Genomic DNA, 20,754 nt, shown 5'->3' on the forward strand with positions numbered 1-20,754 from the left:
CTGAGATCTCTGCATGTATTTATCATGCATAAGTATTCACCAAATGGTTTAAGTAAAGAACTTTTACAGGAGATGTGGTTCACAAACTGTATGCTACAATTGCTATTTGTAATTCACCCCTGGCATGATCTAGTCACATTGCTTCTGTTCTCTCACTGGATAACCAAAAACTTTTAACAGAAAGATTATGGGAAGAAAACACCATAAGTTTGGTACAAAATTCATGAACTTCTGAAGTTCATAAATACTGTCATGGATTTTCAGTACCTAAGTATTTCTGAAAAATTAATGGCACAGCCCTTGAGAATTGCTACATATTGATTTTTAAGTAATTAATTTGCTTATCTGTGTGTGTCTCATTTTCAATAGTGAACCTGCTCCACTCAAAGTTTTGAATACGCTCAAGAATGATTGGAAGGGTAATGCAATTGTCAAAGGTGACTTAATTAACTACTGTCTGCATTTACATGGAGTAACAAATTTGGTATAGCTAGAGTATTTTAAATTTTTGATAGAGTCACCTTAAGTGCTGGTGAGCTAAAATACATCAGAATGTCTCTCTAAAAATGTGTTCAGAACACTTGAGAAACTCAGGGAATCTGCACTGCCTTGTTTATATTAACTGCATGGAAATGCATGATATTTTTACAACTGATTGATTTGTGTGGAACTTCCTACACTGGCACTGTGCAGGAAGATAAATAGGATGTGGTGCTTGAGACCTCTTAAAGAGCAGAGTACTGGAAAGAGCCTTTCCATTTTAATTTGGGCAGCAATGTACCAAGCTCAAACTGTAGGATTTTTGACACAAATCCTCTAGATAAATTAGGAAAGCATCTGTCCTTCAATATTCAATTTAGAATAAGGTCCCATTCTCTTCTCCTCTTCACACAAAAAAGACCAGAAGGGAATTGTATTAACTTTGTGTGCATGATGTGGGAGAGTAATCTCGAAAATATGCAAAACAAGAGGCGTGTCCTATTTAACTGGCAGGTTTTGTGTTCATTTTGGGTGCCTGACTTGTATACAAGGTAAGATTGATGTGCTGTGTTCCTTGCCAGCATAACTTTAGGTAGATCTATACCAGCAAATAATCCAGCCATGGGTTATATAAATAAAATGAAGCCAAGAACTTTAAATCATATCCAAAGTATGCCAGGCTGAAGGAATAATTAATATGGTGCTTTCAATCTTAGCTGCTTTTCCAGTTCCCAGGGAAGTTTGCAAACAGGGAAAACATTGAGGGTCTTGATCTGGGAGATAATTCCCTCACAAAGGCAGGATATGTGACACAAGGTCTGGCCAAGTCGGTTGCTCAGCAGGGGCATAGGTGAAAAGAGTATGTTCCTCAGGGCAAGGGAAAGCAGTGGTGCCCAAAGAGGTCCATGCTTGTCCTGCATTCCCCTGGGTCCTCTGCTGGGCCTCACAGGACGTGGAGTGAAATGCTGATGGAAGCAATGTTGTCAGGAGAACCTACCAGGATCTCACAGGGGTATCTCTGCTAGCAGGTGCTGCCACAGCTCAGTGTCTAAGAGGAACTGCTTTGATTTGGGGTGGTGCTTTTCACTCTGTGTTCTCAGGGAGTTATTTCTGTATAGACATCCCACTCTGAAAGGAGAACTGTGGCATCAAACTGAGGATGGGGACGTATGGGAGAGAAGCGTTCAGGAAAAGAATCCATCTGGCATATTTGGGAAAGGCATGCAACAAGTGCATAGCAGGCTTTCTGTGCCTTTGTAGAACTACATTTCTTGATTTAAACTATTCATCTGTGTCTACAACTCAATTACAAGTGCTGAGGAGTATATCAGAGGTGGGATTTACTGGAAAAAGTTGTGGTTACAGTAGCAGCATAATACAACAGGCTCAAGCTGGCAGGACAACTCTATGATTCAGTGCAAACCAGGAAAAAATAGCCTTATTACACTTTTCAAGAAGTGTAAATGGTTTGTGATGAGTCTGGCAACCTAAAACATCTGTGTTACTTCTCATGCCCAGCTATTGGTACTGTCAGGCCAGACAAAGTGATTAAGTCCCATATTTCAGAACAGATTTGATTTTCCTTACTTTGTTTTGATATCCTTAAAAGAGGTATTAGATTTTCATTAATTTAAACAATTGAGAAGGTGCCTCACTTTTCTATGTTATATCTGGACACATTTTCCCACAACTAAGTCAATCATCTAATTGAGAGCTGTGTATAAGTCTCATAGCTACCTTAAGCACCTTTAATTCTATGTAGATATTATTCTACTTGAATTTTTTAACTATGAAGGATAACCTAATATCTGTCTGCTGAGTCTGTGAGTCTCTGTGCAAAATCTTGAAGTTACAGCAGTGAACTTGAATTGTGAGTGAGGGTTGTCATGTCTGAGCAAGTGAAATGGGTTGGTTAATGACTCCCTACCCATAAATGAAAAAAGAGCCATTGGGCTGATGAGCTGGAAGAAGCAGGCTTGTAAAACACGGGGGAGATACTAATGTGTCATGGGAAAGTAGCTTGAGACAAGACTCTCATCAGATAGGTAGTACATAAATGTATAACACCTGAGGCCTTAACAGGAGCCTTTAAGATGTAGGGTAATATCTGGGGTCTTGGGCCTCATCCAGCTGTTTCAGTGATAAATGTGTATTGATTTTGGATCAAGATTTTGAGTAGCTTCTCATATCTCCTGTCATCCTAAGAAAAGACTTTCTGAGACTGAGAAACAAGGGTCTTTTTCCCTCCCAAAACAAGAATGTGCTTGTGAGTCCCCTGTGAGCGTCACACTGAGTGTGTTTTCCGCAGGGAATAATTTTTTGACAGATTGCAGTGTGAGATAACATCATCTCCTTCCTGATCAAACAGGGCTAAAGTAGGTTTAGGGCTTGGCTGGTTTTTGTACAGGACAGACCTTGTCCTTGGAGAAGTGGAAGAACTTGAGCTTTGTGCAGGGCCCTAGCATGCTTAAATTCTTGCATCCACACCATTCTTGTGTACATGGCAAAACAGCCAAGCCCTGTGCACTTTTACCCTATGTGCTTGTTCCTGCTTTTTTGCAAAGGGTGAGCATTCAGTGTCCTGGCAATTGTCCCACTAGCAGGTGTTTCCCATCGCATCCCTCACAGAAAGCAGTTTTTTGCTCTATGGGGAGAGAAGGGAAGGGAGCTGTGAAGTGCAAGTTTAGCACATGAGGGAACAGCATTTCCCACAGGGTAGCAGGATAGCGAGCTCTTCGTAAAACTCCCAGCAGTGATAGATCTGATTTCCTATGTCAGCCTTCTATTCTGACCCCTTGCTGAGGAAAGAAGAGGGCTTCCCTTGGCTGGCTTGCCCTCCTGTCATCAAGAAACCAATTTCTGCCACCTGGTTTGATGGCAGCAGGCCCAGGACAGATTACCATCTTCACTCTATCTTTCTCTCTCTTTCCCTCCTCCTGGAGTCTTCTTTGATCATCTTTCTCCCCTTTACCCTCCTTAATTAAAAAAAAATACAAACACACATGCAAAAAAATCTCTATTCTGACACATTGTATCTTCCAGACTACACATACATCCTCCATGTTAATTCTTTAGAGGTTAATAGGTTCACTTGCAAAATTTCACTCCTTCTCCTCACACTTTTCTTTCCTACTCTGCCATATGTGTCCTAAAATCTGCCTTTCAGTTTGGGACTTGTTAATTTTCCAAGCAAAAATTTAGCTCAGAAGGCTACATCATCACAACATCCTGCACTTAAATCCTCTGAGTATGGGAGAGCATAAAGGAAACTTTGCTTGTTTTCTCTGCCTGTAGTGATGCGGTAAGGATGAAATGGGCTTCTCACACAGACAATTAGGACATTCATTGCTTAGCTCCAAAATAAATCAGATTACATGCTCAGGTAGTGGATTACTTGCTTGTGCTAATTGTGCTCTTCATGGGATCCAGTAAACCAGCCTAGACAGGCCTTCACTGCTGCATGATGCTTTGGATGCAGTCGTATATGTCAAAATGTACCAAAACCTTTTGTTAATGGTGATGTAAGATCATAAAAGCTTTGACTCTGAAGCCACTGATGTCAACTCATTTTCCTCTCAATTCAGAATTAAAACCAAATATATGTAGGTGTGTATGGATAGTATTGTTAGGAAATGCTTGCTTCTTATCTTATAATTCATGAGGCTAAAACAAACCCTGTGTAATTTTAGCAGTTATTGCTTAATGCTCTGGAAGTTCTGTTTCTTATTCATATATCTTTACAATGTAAAAAAGCATATAGCTATAATAGCTACTACACAATACCTAAACACAAACCTGCTAGAATCTGCTGTTTTTCTGATTTCTCCAAGATACAGAATACATCCAGTTATAACACATCTCTACAAGCAGCAGAAGATATACTTATGTGCAATAAAAACACAAGTAAGAGTACAGAATCCCATGAGGATATTCCTAAGCTTATGTATTTGAGAAAAGTATACTTAAAATATTTTCTTAAAATCAATCCAAGTAATTTTATCAATATAGTAAATCAGCACTCATTGGTGTTTGATGGGAATGGACATGTGCATTAGAAGTTTCTTGTAAGTCATGCCAAAAATATGCCAGTCTGATTTGTCAGAGTATGAATGTAAATAAGGCAATATCCCCCACTTCTTTGTTCTGGCTTTATTTTTTCTTAAAATGTAGAAGCATGTGCGTATTTTCATTTTTTTTCATGGATTTACAATAAAACCGTATTTTTTTTTTATAACACATCACTGAAAAAGATGGTCTGGCTATATATTTTAGCTAATAGCCTTGAGAAGAGAGCTAGGAGCTGGGCCACTGAAGGCAGTGAGAGGATACATCATCAGCAAGGATTGACTCATTACATCCTTCTTTTGGCTAGAGTAAAGGACAGAAACAATTTTTCCTGATGTAATCAGACCACTCAGATATTTCTGCATAATTACTTAGAAGGTGTTATAGGCCTCCACATTGTTCTCTGAAACACTCACATGCAAGCCAGCTCCATGAATTACATCAGTCCAGTCTTGTGCACAACCTGGTAAACTCTACTAAGAGCTGAAATATAGGATTTTATGTTCAACCTTTTGCTAATTAGGTTGAGCATTTGTTGGCTACATCTGGTTCAGAGCTTGGCCAGAGCAAGCAAGTGGCTATCTGCATCTTCTAATGTGGAGATGGAAGGCCAACAAGGGTCTGCACTGCTGGGGGTGTGAAATTGTGCATCTGTGGGGAGACAATTCATCAGCTTCCTGACAGTGAAAGTTGGAGACACCTTTCTTTTCTATATATTCAGGCAACAAGAATAAGGAATGTTGTGGGTTATGCTCCTTATGTATCTCTTTTAATGTGATTACTGTTGTGTTATACCAACTTATACAGACTGAAGTCTAGGAATGTCAGTGATTGATTCAAATTATAAAATAAATGAGAGGAAGTTGGTGGAATCTGGAGTTATTTAGGGAAGGGCATCCTTAAAACTGTGTTGCAGTGGGAGGTTGGAGACATGAGCATCTGCTCTATGGGCAAATTTAGTTATAAAACCCGGTTCCCTTATAGTCAGTGGAGCATACCTATCAAATCTGGGCCTTAGCTCACTTTCTTTCCATGAAGGAATTTCATCTTGTTTGAGCAGAACAGGAATTTTGACAGAGATGCTTGATTAGAATAAATGGAGAATTCCTATCAAATGCAGGGGACTAATGAATCCATTCGTAAGCTCCATTAATTTCAATACAGTGCTAAACATGTTAAATGTTGTAAGAGAGAGGTTGCTGTGTATGTGCACTTGCCAATTTTTTCAATGCTGAATTCTAGCTGATGTTAGGTTATTTTTTTTAGTTTCCATAAAGCATGAGTATAACCAGTGTTTTCATGTTTAGAAAGGTAAATAAGCATCTGTTCTGTGGGTATAAAAAACAGGAAAAAAAAAATCTAAAAATATATTTTTAGTAGGACTTCCCATTCAAAAGTGGCTTCATTTATTGCCTTAGTTTTCAGAAAAAGTGTTTCAGGCCCAGAAAAAAATCTTTTCCAGTTTTCATCACAGAACAATATTTGCTTTTTTACTAATTCTCTTCTCCCTCCCCAATAAGTTTTCCATTATATAAGAAAACAACAATAAACAGCCTAAAACCCAGTGTTATAGACATGATGGTATATTTTGCATTCCTATTTTATAATGCATAATTTCTATGTATTGGCATGACACACATCATGTCAACAAACACTAATTTAAACTTCACCTCTTTTCAAAAATACTGACACTGATAAATTTGGTCCATGGAGTTTTAGGAAATGTAAAATTCAACACAGGTTAAGTAGGTGACAAGCCAAGTGGAAAAGTGTAAGAAAGTTAAAACTGACCACTCTTCCTCCGCTTAGCACCCTTGTGAGGGGTGCTTAGTGATTTGGACAATATGTAATCCCATTTAATTCTAGTTAAATAGTGATCGTGTTCTTTCTATAGCCACACTTTCATACACACCATCTCCATTCTTCTTCACTTCTTACTGAGACTTCCATCTCAGCATAGTGCTTGATAGGAAATCAAATCCTGCTGTACGTTTTGCAGCTGGGGAGTACAAACAGATTAACAACTCACTCTCTTAATCTCTCTTGATGGGTCTTAGTCAAGACAATTGAGGATTGTCTCCATAGTAAGGTAGCCACCACAGCTGGGAAAGAAGAGGCTAGAGATTCATTACAACACTTGCACTATTCAGTGTATATACATCAACATAGATAAGGAATCACAGAAAAGCCACGCATTTGCCTTTTATTGGCTTGAAAACATCTAAGTTTGGATGTTTTCATCAAACTCCACCCATCTAATTAAGGTGCTCCAATGCATGGAATGTAGCAGTTTCTGCTGATGTCTGGTTTGAATATCCCAAGACAGTGCTGTTGTTGTCCCTGGTTATACACTATAAAGGGCTTTTCTCTACAGATTTTTTACTCCCTTTCAGGTAGCAGTGTGCTACAATTAGGTCTTTCTTGGCCTCATAAGCTACATGAAAGGAATCTATCTCCCTCAACCTTTCCTTCAAGGTTTACTTTAGGTTCCAGCTCCTATGATGGTCTGGCTCCTGCTTCTTAGCAGCCATCTTGAAGTGTGGAGGGGAACTGTGAACTTTGAGGGGAAACCTGGGCACATTATTCCATCTGCTTTCTTATCAGCACTGACTAGAGAGGGATAATTTTTCTTGATCTTTTGGCTCTACACTCTAAATAGCCAGTATTAGATGTAGTTTGTCTGTGATCAGAGTATACTATTAGCTCATTTTCAGCTTGGCACCAACCAATGGGTCCTTTTCAGCAAGGCAAAATGTCTATAAAGACAGATGCATCCTTTCGGGTGAGGGGAATGCAATCTTTAAAACCAGTAACTACTGTTTCCTCTTCTCCCTTTCAAGAGAGAAAAAAAATCCCTCTGGTGCCTACTTGTGAGTGTGTGGTTAGAAACAATGATTTTGTTGAAACCAAGAAACAATTAAAATATGTTGTTTCAAAATATTGCCAGATAAAGCAGAGTCTCTAAAATCAACTGGTTCACAAATTCTTTAACTATTACTAAAAATAACGTAGGTACTCCAAAGTACAAAACCACAAGCCTTAAGAAAAATATTTTCACAAAACATTCAAGTACAAAGTTAAAATAGTAAGGCAACCTTCTTTGCTGCTAATACATCAAGTCCTATATCTGTCTATTAATTGTTACAACAAAAATAAATAGAACAGTTAAGACAAGTGCTTTCTTTTTTTTGGCATTGGCTATTAAAAAAAGGTCTCTCTTAAAGTTTTTTTGATACCATTCCACAGTGGGATGGCTGTTATGTATGAATCTTTTTGTTGAAAGGAATTTGAAATGAACTTTAAACAGAAAACAACCCACCCTTTGATACAAGTGGAATTTTGTTCAGTACCAACTGTTTGTAGCCATTAGATGCTAAGTAGGCATATTGGAGAGATGTTTCTTGGAATCCTACATAGTATGCAGAACATGCTTTCATTGTGCTTCCTGGCATTAGAAGATAATGTGCCTTATTTGGAAATATGATGATCAGGTCTGTTAAATCATGCTCAATCAGCTTACATAATAACACCTATATTTTGTTATTAATTTCAGATTTCAGAGACCTATGCCTTCCTACCGAGAGAAGCGGTGACACGATTTCTAATGAGCTGCTCAGAGTGCCAGAAAAGAATGCATTTAAACCCAGATGGAGCGGATCATAAAGGTAGTTTTAGTGTCAAATAGTGGGATGTAAAGTAATTTTGTTTCTAATACCCATTTATACTTTCCTAGCTTAAGTGCGGGTTCATATAAATTTGGTAGACTGTAACAGTTCAGTAAGTCAGATCATCTCATTTGCTTAAGCTGGAAGGTAGTGAATCTTCTGCTTTCACTTAAGGATGAAGTGTAATGCCATCTGCACCGTCAATAGAAAGATGATTTTATCTGGAGGAAATAATTTATTTTGCTATGGAAATGTTTGTGTGGGAGCTTAAGCATAAGGAATAGATAGGGTATATGGGCTTTAGTCATTTAGGGTAGAAGAGCACATCAATTTTCAGGGTTTGATCTTGGTTTTACTTTTTCTTTGGGAGACTTCCATTTGTACAGCCTGCAAGCGATTGCAAATGCAAAAGTTAGAACAAAATAATATAACAGTCTGACTTTGACTGAAGAATAGCCTCCACAATTGACATATATTGCATAATAACTATTTTTTTTTGCAGATAATGGAAAACCTCCAACTTTGGTGACCAGTATGATTGATTACAATATGCCCATTACTATGGCTTATATGAAACACATGAAGCTGCAGTTACTAAATTCACAGCAAGATGAGGTAAAACCTGAAATCTTTTAAGTTTGGTTTTCTGTTCTTCTGTGTTGCTTTGTACTTTGTCTTTCAGGTAGCTAGGAAACTGAAGTGAAGATGATTGTCAATCCCATCTTTATAATTTTGTTGCTAAAACAGTCAGTCTGAAGCCAAGGCAAGGTTGTTTTCAAGCAATCAGACTGAGAGAAAATACCATGACTTATGGCCCTTCTGTGATTGGGGGCAGTAAATGTACTTTGAATTGCCTGAAGGTGCTCTTTCACTGGCCAGTGGAAAGGGTGATTTGGGCATCATGTTCTCTTGAGACTTAGTTCTGTGCCCAGCAGTGACTTCCATTGTCTGCTTTTAGAAACCATTCTATCAAGATCTGGAGTGACTGCCATGGTGTTCTCAAGGCTAGCAAACACAATACAGTACGTGGTACTGACAGTGATGAAATTCTTGGCAACATCAGTTGAAAACTTTAGGGCAAAAAGCTTAATTATAAGAGTAGGAGTTGCTTTTGAAATTTTAAATAAAAAGGCAGAAAAAAAGGAGAAGAAGTAGACTGAGAATCAAGCTTCTTCATAAAAATTGGGGTTGGATTGTATTTATTTCTTCTCAAAGATTTTTTGCTTTCTCTGATTTATTCAGAGTTTTCCCAGATTTTAAGAAGTGCTCCATCAATTCACATGCCCATACCAAATTATTTATAGTAACCTCATTTTGCCAGAAGTTTGTTCATTTGCCATTTAAGCTGACAAATGGAAGCTCAGCTATCTGCCAGCAAAAAAACAGTTCTGCATTCTATGTCTTCATGTCCAACTACAAGCTATTTTTTAATAAAGAAAGCCTTCAAAAACAACCCTAGCAGTTGGATTATGTCAAGACCCTGACTGACTTCTGACTTGTGCAGAGTCAGCCTCATTTGTTTTCCCAATAAGTAGATATGGGCTATTGCTGGAGATTTCATGAATTATTCAATACTTCCTGGAATGGGTATTTCACAACTCTTCTAGAAGTATCAGGATTCCTCTTTCAGTTTTTTTTTTTTTTTGTTGGTTTTTTTTTTTTTTTTTTTAATTGCAGAGGGTGTAGGGAGAGATCCCCAACTCAATGTTTGTAATGCATAAATATGGCCTGGTAATTTTTTCCTTCCATTGAGCCTCCTGATTTTTTGAGGGATCTGGAAGTCAAGTTTGAACTAGCAGGAGAGAAGAGGCTTTATTCTGCAGTAGCCTTAGAATTAAAGGACTCCTTGGTTTCTACACTTTTCCCTTTGAGAATTACTACTTCCACAAGAGTGTCAGGCACTCATACTGGATCCCATGCCACAGATCTTCAGTAGCCTGAATATTTTGGTGTAGTCTTTCTGGTCTGATGACTGACATTTTTGTTAATCCAGTTTTTCATCTAGACAAGCCGGTGGCAATGATATGGAGGCAGCAGGACTTTCCTTGGTATTTCCCTGCCCAGCTTGGTTTTGTAGCTCTGTTGTTACTGTATATGAAATGCCTGCAGCAGTGGATTTATGAAAGTAATTTCTTATATGTTTTAGTAATAATAATTTTTTTAGGGTAGAGTGGGCACAAGGAAAGTTTTGGATTTATGAAAGTAATTTTTTGTATGTTTTAGTAATAATAACTTTTCAGGACAGAGTGGGCACTAAGAAACTTCTCAAAATAATCCTTATGTCTCTTCTCAAATCATGGTTTTGCCAACGTTCTTTTCCCCACAGGCTGTACATTTTTTTGGACCTGAGAACAAAATGACAGGGCAAATGTTGTAGTACAAAGGAGCAAGACATCTGGTTCAAACTATTTCATGAACTTAAAAAACAGGCTTGGGTTTGTAGGAAAGATTTAATCAATCATATATGTATTCTGGTGTGGAATTGAGACAGGAGTAAACTTGGATCCCATTGCTACCTAGCACAATGACTGAAAATCTCCTAATTCTCTCATCTTCAATTCCACATTTTCAAGCTGAGACCACTAATGAGAGGGAAAAAGGCCTATCTCAAAGGAGAACTCAGCATTGTGTGGAAATTTAGAGCTGTGCTGCAGCTCCTATAAAGATGCCAATGATTCTCAGTTTTTGTTCCCATGTCCATGTGTCCATGCAGATTCGGATAGAGGTTAAGTGGAAGCATTCTGCAGTGCTGTAGGCAAACAGAGGCTGCCTTAGTGTGTTGTTTTATAACTGTGCAAGTGACAGCCAGAGCCCCCTTTCTGTGACCCATCAAACTGCCTAACCTCAGAACTGAAATATGTGAGCTGCTGCTTGCTGGTTCCTGCAGGATTTGCTGAGAATTACCCCTGCGTTTAACAGAGACACAGCAATCCAGAAGGTCTGGGGGAGTTTGTTTTCTTATCTTGCTCTTTGAGCAAGCAGAGTGCATTTTCCCTAAACCTCAGACCCATCTGGTGTGTGCCCTGGCCCTGTCTGTCTGGGGCAGGAGGCTGGTGGGTGCCAGGGCTCATCTGTGAGTGCAGAGTTTGGGTGTTTGCTGCTGCTGTGACTGGGCTGCTCCTACCTTATGTAGGCAAGACAGACAGGTGCCTGTTAGAGCAGCCCTTCACTCTTCCATTGTTTTTTTATAAATCCCTGAGAACAAGGTATGTTTATTTCTTTATTTATCATTGTCCTGCTGTGGCAGTGCAGAACAGCTTTGCCCTGTGTGTTGTCCCACTCCTGCTCCTGACTGGCATTTGCAGTACTTCATCCTAATTTAACATGAGTCATTACTGCAGGGAAATTGCTTTCTGAAAACAAGAGAAATGTCCATACAAACTGGAAACATTGCTGAGACCCAGGGGAGGACCTGATTTAAAAGTCTAACACTCAGAAAAAAGCAAGCAGCTATATTAATACCTGTAATATCCACTTCACAACAAGTACACAGTAAATCATATTCTAGACATTGCTATTTTTCTAGGTCAGTTCTGGTGAACAACTCAGAAAAATAGTCAGAATCCTGTCTTGTCCTGTTTTGATTAAAAAATGTAATAAAAATGAATTGGAAAAATATTTCAAACATTTTCAGGGCTTTTTATTTTACAAATCTATTTGCCATATTTTCCTCTCAGTTCTGTCAAGTACTTTTCTTCTTAACAGTGGTAACCATCTCAGACAAGCTCTTACTGAAAATATATTGCCTTAGGTTTGTACATTGCCTCAGCCATTTCCAGAGAAAGCCTTGTGGATACTTAATTTCTAATCCATAAGTGGATGTGTGAACTTCAGTTGGACTGAAGCAAATTAAGTCAAATATGTATTTGAATATTTCCTGAACTATTTCTAAAACTGTTTTCTTCTATAAATGGGGATAATGACCAGGACTTTTACTTTTTGCCCTTTTTATCATCCCTGTTAAATGCTCTGTAACTGGACTTGATGGATAAACATATTAAAGATGTACAATGTAGAATAAATTTGCAGTGATCTTCCTGTGATTATATTACTTTTATTTGCCTGACATGACTGACTGTCATGACCATGCTCAGAATTATAGACTTTCTCATTTTCATGGATGCTTCTTTAAACAGAGTGTTAAGTGTGACATCATGTCAAGAGAATTTGACCATGGATTCTTACCAGGTCAGGTTGCCATGTGGAAATACGTTCCTGTGAGTCTTTGTGATTTAACCCCAGCCAGCAACTAAGAACCATGTAGTGGCTTGCTCAGTCCTCTACTCACTCTGGTAGGATGGGAGAGAAAATCAGAAAAAAAGTAAAAACCCAGGGGTCGAGGTGAGAAGAGTTTAATAATTTAAACAAAGTAAAACAACTATGACTGTCACAGTGCCTCCCCAAGCGTCGGCTAGGCCAGCGTCCTTGTCACTGCGGGCAGCAAGGCCACTCCCGTGTGCCGCTGCGGGCAGGAGCTATGGCCTGTGGGCCCGAAGCCGCCAGACAGGAGGAGGCGCGTGACGACAATGGCAAAAGCGAGGAGTGGTCCTTTCCGGGGTATCCACACTCCAAGTTTATTAGAAGCCTTAGGAGACAACACTAGCTCAAAGCCAAAAGGTCCTGAGCACTGGGAGGTAACAAGGGGAGGGAACAACAGTCAAGCAATGGGATAAAAACTGGGCGTGGCAACCGAGGTGACAGGCAGGGGAAACGTCCAATGGGGTGAGAGGGAGGGAGGGGACCCCGGGGAGCAGCCTATCACCCGAGGCCCTGGTAGAACTCTCTGGGTGAAGGGGAGGGGCCTCAGAGTGATTGACAGGCCTGGGGGGGCCAGGGGAGGGACCCGGCAGGAATGAACCAATGGGGTACAGGGAGGGGTGACTGCAGACGGAGGGGGAGGAGAAGAAGGGAGGCCGGACCATTTAACATAAAGAGGGGGAGAGGGAGCAACCATAAGTGGGGGGGAACTTAAAACACACCCCAACATATTACTACTGCCACTACTGCTACTACTAATTGTAATGAAATGAGAGAGAGAGAAGGAGGAATAAAAACCAGGAAAGACATATGATGCCAAATAAAATTCCTCACCACCCACTGAATGATGCCCAACCCTCTGGTCAACTCCTCTCAGTTTATATACTGGGAATAATGCCCTGTGGTATGGAATATCCCTTTGGCCAGTTCACGTCAGCTGTCCTGGCCATGCTCCCTCCTGGCTTCTTGTACACCTGCTCGCTGGCAGAGCATGAGACCTGAAAAGTCCTTGATTTAGAGTAAGCACTACTTAGCAACAACCAAAACATCAGTGTGTTTTCAACATTATTCCCACACTAAATCCAAGCACAGCACTGTACCAGCTATCAGGAAGAAAAGTAACTATCCCAACCCAAACCAGGACGGGGTCATTCACAGGGTTACTGACTTCCATGTGGGAAAGGCAGGGAATATAGGAGGTCTCCTCAGTCAAATTTGAGTAACAAGGGCTTGGTATGGGGTCTCTAGTTGCCAATTATTTTCTGGAATATACTATGGAGCTACTATGTAATATCCTCATAGCTGAACAAATTACATTCGTCAATTTATCATATAAATGCTGTATTTTCCTCCCTCCTCTTAATATCCTTTGCTTGTTTTCTTATATACAAAAATGTTTAGCATGATTACACTCCTCACTAGGTGTGAGTGAAACAAATGGGAAGAGAATGAACTGCACGTATAATGTGAACCTTGCACCATGTTTGCTGACATGCCTCTTTCTACTTGCAGGATGAGAGTTCTATAGAAAGTGATGAGTTTGATATGAGCGACTCAACTAGAATGTCAGCTGTAAACTCTGACCTCAGCTCAAATCTGGAGGAGAGAATGCAAAGTCCTCAGAACCTCCAGGGCCAGCAGGATGGTAAGGCTCTCATTTTGTACAGAAAATGTGCCATCACCTTTTCTTTTTTCCCAGTCTGTGCTTTCATTTAGAATTTGCTTTTCTTCATAGTGTGTTAGGTAATTTGAAATACATGTTCCCTTTATTTCAGCATGATGAAGAAGAAATTAGGGGTTTGGATGTTTTTTGGTTTTTTTTTTTTTTTTTTTTTTTTTTTTCAGGTTAATTTCTTTGTTGCTTAGGCAACAGGTGAGTGCTTAGACAACTATATGTTAAGTAGCATTATCTTGCTGTTTATATATATGTATGTGTAGTGTGACCCTGCAGAGGAATAAAAGGAAATGAAACTCAAACCTTTCTGAGGCAACCTAGAAAACTGAGAAAGTAGTTTTTACAAGGAGGGAGAGTAGTGTCACAGAAACTGGTTATTTGGGAGATAGGAACTGGAATGTGATATTCAGAAGAAAGGATGAAAACAACATATTCCTATGGAGAAGGAGAGGCAAAAGATGAGAAAACAATAAGCAGCATTGTACATTTGAATGTTAATTGTTTCTTTTTTACAACACAAAGCTACTTTCTGGTCAGAGATAAAACTGATTTACTTGGCCTTGAAGGTGCATAGGTATGTAATCTTTGGATTCAGCCCTTGTTATATAGCAAGTTAAATGAGTCTGGTTTGGAATGAACTTCTGAATTTCAGAGCTCACAAATAGCCTCTCTCCTACAGACTGTGACAGTGGCTCAGGAGTGGCACATGAATGCACAACACCCAAAGTGCAGGTCTATTCTATTGCCATTAGAAACAACACTTTGGAATTTTGTACTTGCTGCTTGGGAATTTCCTGATCATATGTGCCAAATCAGAAATGCTTTTTTATATTTCTCTTGAACACTAAATATATGGGATTTGATAGCAAGCCTGAATGCTTTGCACTTCATGCATCATGGTCAGTTGCTAGCTGGTAAGATATTTAGGTGCAATTGGGTGTGGTGAATAGTGGCTGATAGGACCCGGTGATGGGTTGAATCTTCATCTGGGTTGCTCTCCAAACAAAGGAAGGAGTAGGATGTCTGTGATAATTTGATAGGCCAGATTCTAACCACAAATGCCTTTTGTCTGAGTGTCCTCAAGCTATCACTTTTTTTTTTTTAACTTTTAACTAATTTCTGTCTACATATGTTCACTAAAGGAGCAGTTCTGATGCACAAGATGTATGAAAAGATAGTTCACTTTTCTGTTGAAGTTTGACTTTTCACTGGGATAATATAGTAACACTGATAACTTAGATGTTTCAAGGATACTTAGGAAGGTGATTTTTTAATGTATCTGACTTTCACTGCAATACTATGCTGTAGAAGTTACACATATATAGTTTCATAATAATAATTGCATGCATGCTTATTTCTGAAATAAAAATTATAGCTCAGTACAGTAACCTGTGAAGAAATGCCTGTCATACATATCTTAACACCTGCTGCAACCAGATTCATGTGCCACATATAATCATATTAGACCCTAAGTATGAATGATAAAATGCTGCAAATCTGTCACTTGCTATTTTAAATGTATGGGAAGTAAATCCACTGTGGTCTTTGAACTTCAGACAGTGTGATCTTACAGTATGGCTTTAAATCTCACAACTTCCCTTCCTCCCAGATGGTACTTGCTCACCTTCCTAAGGCAATCCTATTTTTTGCTGTGTCTTCTGGCTAAAACATCTGCTGACAGAGAGATTTGAAATAGCCACTCTTCCTGCTTCATTGTTTCCTTTGCTAGCTGTTGTCAGGTAGCTAACATAAGTGTGGCTAGTTATAGCAACATTGCTCTTTCAGATGTGGGAGATGGGGCTGAAGGAGGAGCAGAAAGACATGAGAGAAGGTGGGGGATGAAGAAGGAGAGAAGGCAGGAAAAAAAGAAGATTGGAAGAAAATAATATGAGATGTAGAGGAAGTTGGAACAGGAGGGAGGGAAAATAAAAAGGGAACTTAAATGAATTTAGCAGTACAATCTCTTCTGCTGTCATAGGCTGCATTGTAAAATTTTACAAATTTAATCCTTAATTATAGAGCACATGCACTGAAATAATGACCAAACCATGAGTCTGTGTCAAAAGTGATTCTTGCTCCCTTCCCTCAAACATTCTGTATGTCTATGAAAGTTTATGTCAGCCACCACATTCAGCCTATAGATAAAGACACTTGACATTTGCCTCATTTGAAATGTGTTTGCTATATCCTGGCAGGTGAAAATTTGCTGTTGCATAAGGTCGGCTGTGCACATGCAGTTTGAAATGATGGGGTGGAATGGGACAGCACAGGTCTTCTGCTGCCTCAAGCATGCTCTCTTTGGGAGAGTAACTTTTTAATGGGAATCATTAGGAAAACTGCTGCCTGGGGTGGAATAAGGACAGCTCCAGTATACCTAAAGGTGATGTGTTTAATCACTTTACTTACTTGGTTTTCCATGTGAAGTAGCACGTGAATATTTTGGGACATCCCCTGCTTTTTTTTTTTTTTTGCCTTTTTTTTTTTTTTTTCCTATGGATTTAAGGAATGTAATAGTGAGCTGGGCCATGCTACTGAGGGATAGATGGAGGCTTCTTTTCCAGTTCAGTTTATCAGAGCATCAGAATGTTGACACTGTCTATGTAAAAGAAATATGATGCTTTCATAGCTTCATCCCTTGGGGCTGTACTTGCATCCTATCTAGACAGGCATTTTTCTTTGGGAGTCCATTACAGAGCTCATACTAGAAAATTTGACCTGAGGTTTCTCAGTGTGTTCCAGCCCAATACTGTGTCCTGTTTCTCACGGTTAGGTTGCTGGAACCTAAATAGAATAAAGGCAAGTATGAGAGCAACTCACAGTATCAGCTGAAAGCAATAGACTTCTAGTGCCAGAAATGCCATGGGAGGTGAGAAAAATGCTGAGGAGGAAGGGCACAGAGACAGAAGGTGCATATTCACTCAGAGTAGATGGTGCTGGTACTGCACAAAAGCCCTGGGCTCTGCAAGTGGACCAAGGCTTCATAATAGCTGTACTAAGCTAATTGGGTGGAAAGAGTACAGGGAATTAAGGAAGTAATGAAAAGAGTGGAGAGTTGGTGAATTGTATCCACAGTACTGAAGTTGCTGCAATACTACTAAGGACAATTCCCACTTTTAAATAACAGGGTCTTGAGTCACACCTGCTGGTGAATGGATGAAAATCCTGAGCACCCGCAGGGCTGCTGCAACGGTGGGGTAAGAGTTGGAAAAGGGCTGCTGCTCTTCCCTGGGGAGATGGAAAAGGAAAGGAGCTCTAAATTACAAGTTGTTCATTCCCCAGCTGGGAATGGGGTGTGGCTCTCTGCTTAGCTGTGTCTTAGAGGTGTTCTCTAGCAGCCAGCTGGATAATAGAGCTGCAAATTGCTCATGTGTTCCTTTCTATTTTGCTTGCCTCTTGCTTGCCCCCGTTTTCTTGCTTCCCTAGACATGACATAGTTCTGTGTCCTAAGCTGGTTCTTTGGAGTGAGCCCTATGTGTAACTCATCTGCAGGCAAAGCTCCAACTTGAGAGCTGTCTTTAATTCTCCTTTCTCTTAATAATGCTCTTGGGGCTCTGATGTTGCTGGATCAAACCCTTTTGCCCATCTCAGACCACAGATAGCAGGCAAGGTTTGTGAACTAAGTTGGAAATAAAGGAGCTTTTTTTTTTTTTTTTTTTTTTTTTTTTTTAAGTTAGTGGTTCAATCTGTTTTAAAAAAATGATTTTTGTAGTGAAAAGTGACCTCTAGATAGGCCTTCAAAAGAGCAGCAACAGCTTCTGCCCTGAGTGAAAATAGGACTTTTGTTTCCCTTGCCTGTTAGCTTGAGCCCTGTGCAGAGCAGCTGGGTGTGTTTCTGTCCTTAGCGTGGTAGTGCATTAGTTACCAAGACATATATAGGGGGATGCTCTGATTAGAGGAAGTTAAGAGCATGTAGAAACCTAGAAGTGAGGAGAATTAAATATAAATTTGACATTGCATTTTTTTCTTGTTTGTTTTTTACTATGTGAGCTATCAAGTAAAAGTCAGGGATGAGTCTCTTTGACTGTAACTAAAACTGAAAGATGCAGGACTGATTAATTTTCAGTATTTCTCACTGTACTGATGTATACCAAAACACACACACACACACACACACACACACACACAAATATATATATTTATATATGTATATATGTATATATATATATACACACACACAACTACCTCTCACAGGCACTGTGTGGAGACATATGGAAGCTTACAGGAGCTAACCATGACAAAACATGTCAGAAGTCAACCTTTGACAGGGGTTGTGCTGCCCATTTAGATGTAGAGATTAATAGGCTTTTCCTGGTTGTATTTTTTCCAATTTATAAAAAATGGAGCAATAATATTTTTATGCAGTAGAGGATTATGTCTTTGAGTAGTTTGTGATCACTTGGATGGTGTCAGTTCTCTTTCCTTGGCATGTTCAAATTGCCACATTTTACACAATATAGATGTAGGAAACCTGACTGTTAACATTAACTATTCCTTTCACTCATTTGTGTTTGTGACAGATGCAAGTATTGGAGTCAGCCATCTAAATACCTGTTTTCTGCATCAAAGCTATAATCTCTACACAATGGCTTCACCTGAAATAAGTAACGTTAGCTGATTAAGTTGTCAAAACTGACTGTCTATGCAAGAGTGCAGACTTGCTGTTGATTTTTCTCTCTGAACAAAGTCCAAGCCAAGAGTTTATCCATCTTCTCGTTCAGAACTTGTTGTGCTGTTGTACTTCTTTCTGCTTTTGTCTTTATTCCACTGAAACCTGGACTGGACTCTCTGTCTTGAAACATTGACTTTTTTTTTCTTCTAAAGCAATTCAAGCTCAAGATATATGAGTCCCAGCACCAACTGCAGGCCAAAGTGACGACAGATTGGTGAAAGATCATAATGGAGTAAATTGTCTCTGCTGTTGACAATGTATTGGCCCTGCTCTTGATCTTGAGCAAAGTGAGGGGTAGCAAAGCCCCATGAGAGCAGATGATTTACAGCATTAAAATCCATTGCAACCTTTTTGCTAGTAATTAGAAATTTTCAGTGGAAATGTTATTTTTCATTAATTTACAAAATCAATTGACATCAAGAGGTATTGTGCTTTTAATTTTTGTTTAAGCACTGAAAGGTTTTACAAGTGTTCTTGTTCTGAATGAGGTCTAAGTCCACTTGACTTCAGCAAAGGCCCACTAAAGGTTAGCCAAACTGTTTGCAGACTTTAGATATCTTTTACTAAAAACCTTTACTTCTTTAGACTTCAAAACAAAGCACCTGATATTTCTGTGGTATATGGGATAGACTGAAATTACCACATGAAGTCATAAAGCCTTAATAAAAACACTAAAAATAAAATAAAAAGCAGTCTGTTGGTTTTCCTAGATGTCGTCTCATATACTTTTAGAAAACCTTTAATTTTAGGGACTTTTTATGTGACTGGTTTTATTTGCAATCTGTAGATCCATATCAATAAAGCTCAAATGCTACTGAAGTTGTTTATAATGCTTATACTTTATACAAGACATTGTATAGGCGAATTAATAAGCATTTTACTGTGAAGGAAAAGGTAATTTTTGCTCAACTCAATAGGGAAAGTTTGGGCTGATAAGAATGTTAACTTATAAAGAGGATAGAGAAAACATTACTATTTTTTTTCCTTTGGTGAAATGGCAGATCATTTAAAATTACATTTGAGCTAGGACCAGTCGATCTGACACTTTTGTGATATATTCAGACCTTCCAGTCTTGTTCAGACCACTGAAATTTGCAACATTTTGGGAAATGTCAGGTCTTACTCACTTGTTATCATTCAGAGTGAAACCATAAATACTAGTTTTCTGAAAGTGAAAATCTAAGATACCTGCCTGAGTCATGGCAGTGGAAAAGGAGTACAGATGTGACATGCAGAGGCAAAGGTCTCTTGTCTCTGCAGCTGTTAATCTGCCACCTTCTGCAATCACCAGCTTTCTTACTGAATAAAGCAAAAGACAGTGCAGTCACACATCTATGTTTCTGAGTAAGTCTATGGGCTGCACTGAAGTATGTCACAGATGTCAAAATCACAGAGGTTTCTTTAGACAGGTAGTTAGTTATAATATGTTGCTCTGTCTGAGAAAATCAGCATCATCTTCACCTAGCAGAGTCAAAGTGTACCTGAGAAGCTGGCATGTGATGCTATTTTGCTTCAGTGGAGCTGCACCTGGAGTGATTTAGCTCATCAGATTTGGTTTGATGGATTATTATTTGTACAAACCAAAGTGGAAGATATCCCTGCTTATGGTGGGGGGGTGCAACCAAATGATCTTTAAAGGCCCTTCCACCCAAAACATTCTATGATTCTGTGATTTCAGAAAGAGGAGGAAAATGGTGGAACATGACCAGAAAGTCAGAGAGTTTTGTAAATCCAGTTTCAGGGTGTTTTAATGACTTCTTTAGAAATGATACCTTATCAGTGCAAAAGGCACTACAAGTGACACTGTAATGACGCTTGAGCAGTGCTGCAATGTCACTGGCAATGAATATTACTGAGCCTGGGCAAGAGCTTGAAATGTTGCTGCAGCTGCGTTAGAAACTTTCAGCCCTCAACATCGTTGAGGAGAGCTGGGTGGAATTTTC

At 39.3% G+C, this 20,754-nt stretch overlaps 1 protein-coding gene across 4 annotated transcripts in view; it reads left to right on the forward strand.

The window, feature by feature from the left end:
* The window catches only part of NOL4 (nucleolar protein 4), a 189,293-nt gene that overhangs the window by 37,702 nt on the left and 130,837 nt on the right, over positions 1-20,754 (forward strand). For all 4 annotated transcript variants that reach the window (XM_077783766.1, XM_077783765.1, XM_031504026.2 and 1 more), the window contains exons 3-5: positions 8,099-8,210; positions 8,713-8,825; positions 13,980-14,112. In XM_077783766.1, the coding sequence (XP_077639892.1) occupies positions 8,099-8,210; positions 8,713-8,825; positions 13,980-14,112 (358 nt within the window). The remainder of the gene's footprint in view (positions 1-8,098; positions 8,211-8,712; positions 8,826-13,979; positions 14,113-20,754) is intronic.

The sequence above is a fragment of the Lonchura striata genome, chromosome 1, assembly GCF_046129695.1.
Source record: "Lonchura striata isolate bLonStr1 chromosome 1, bLonStr1.mat, whole genome shotgun sequence".
Taxonomy (NCBI): Eukaryota; Metazoa; Chordata; class Aves; order Passeriformes; family Estrildidae; genus Lonchura; species Lonchura striata.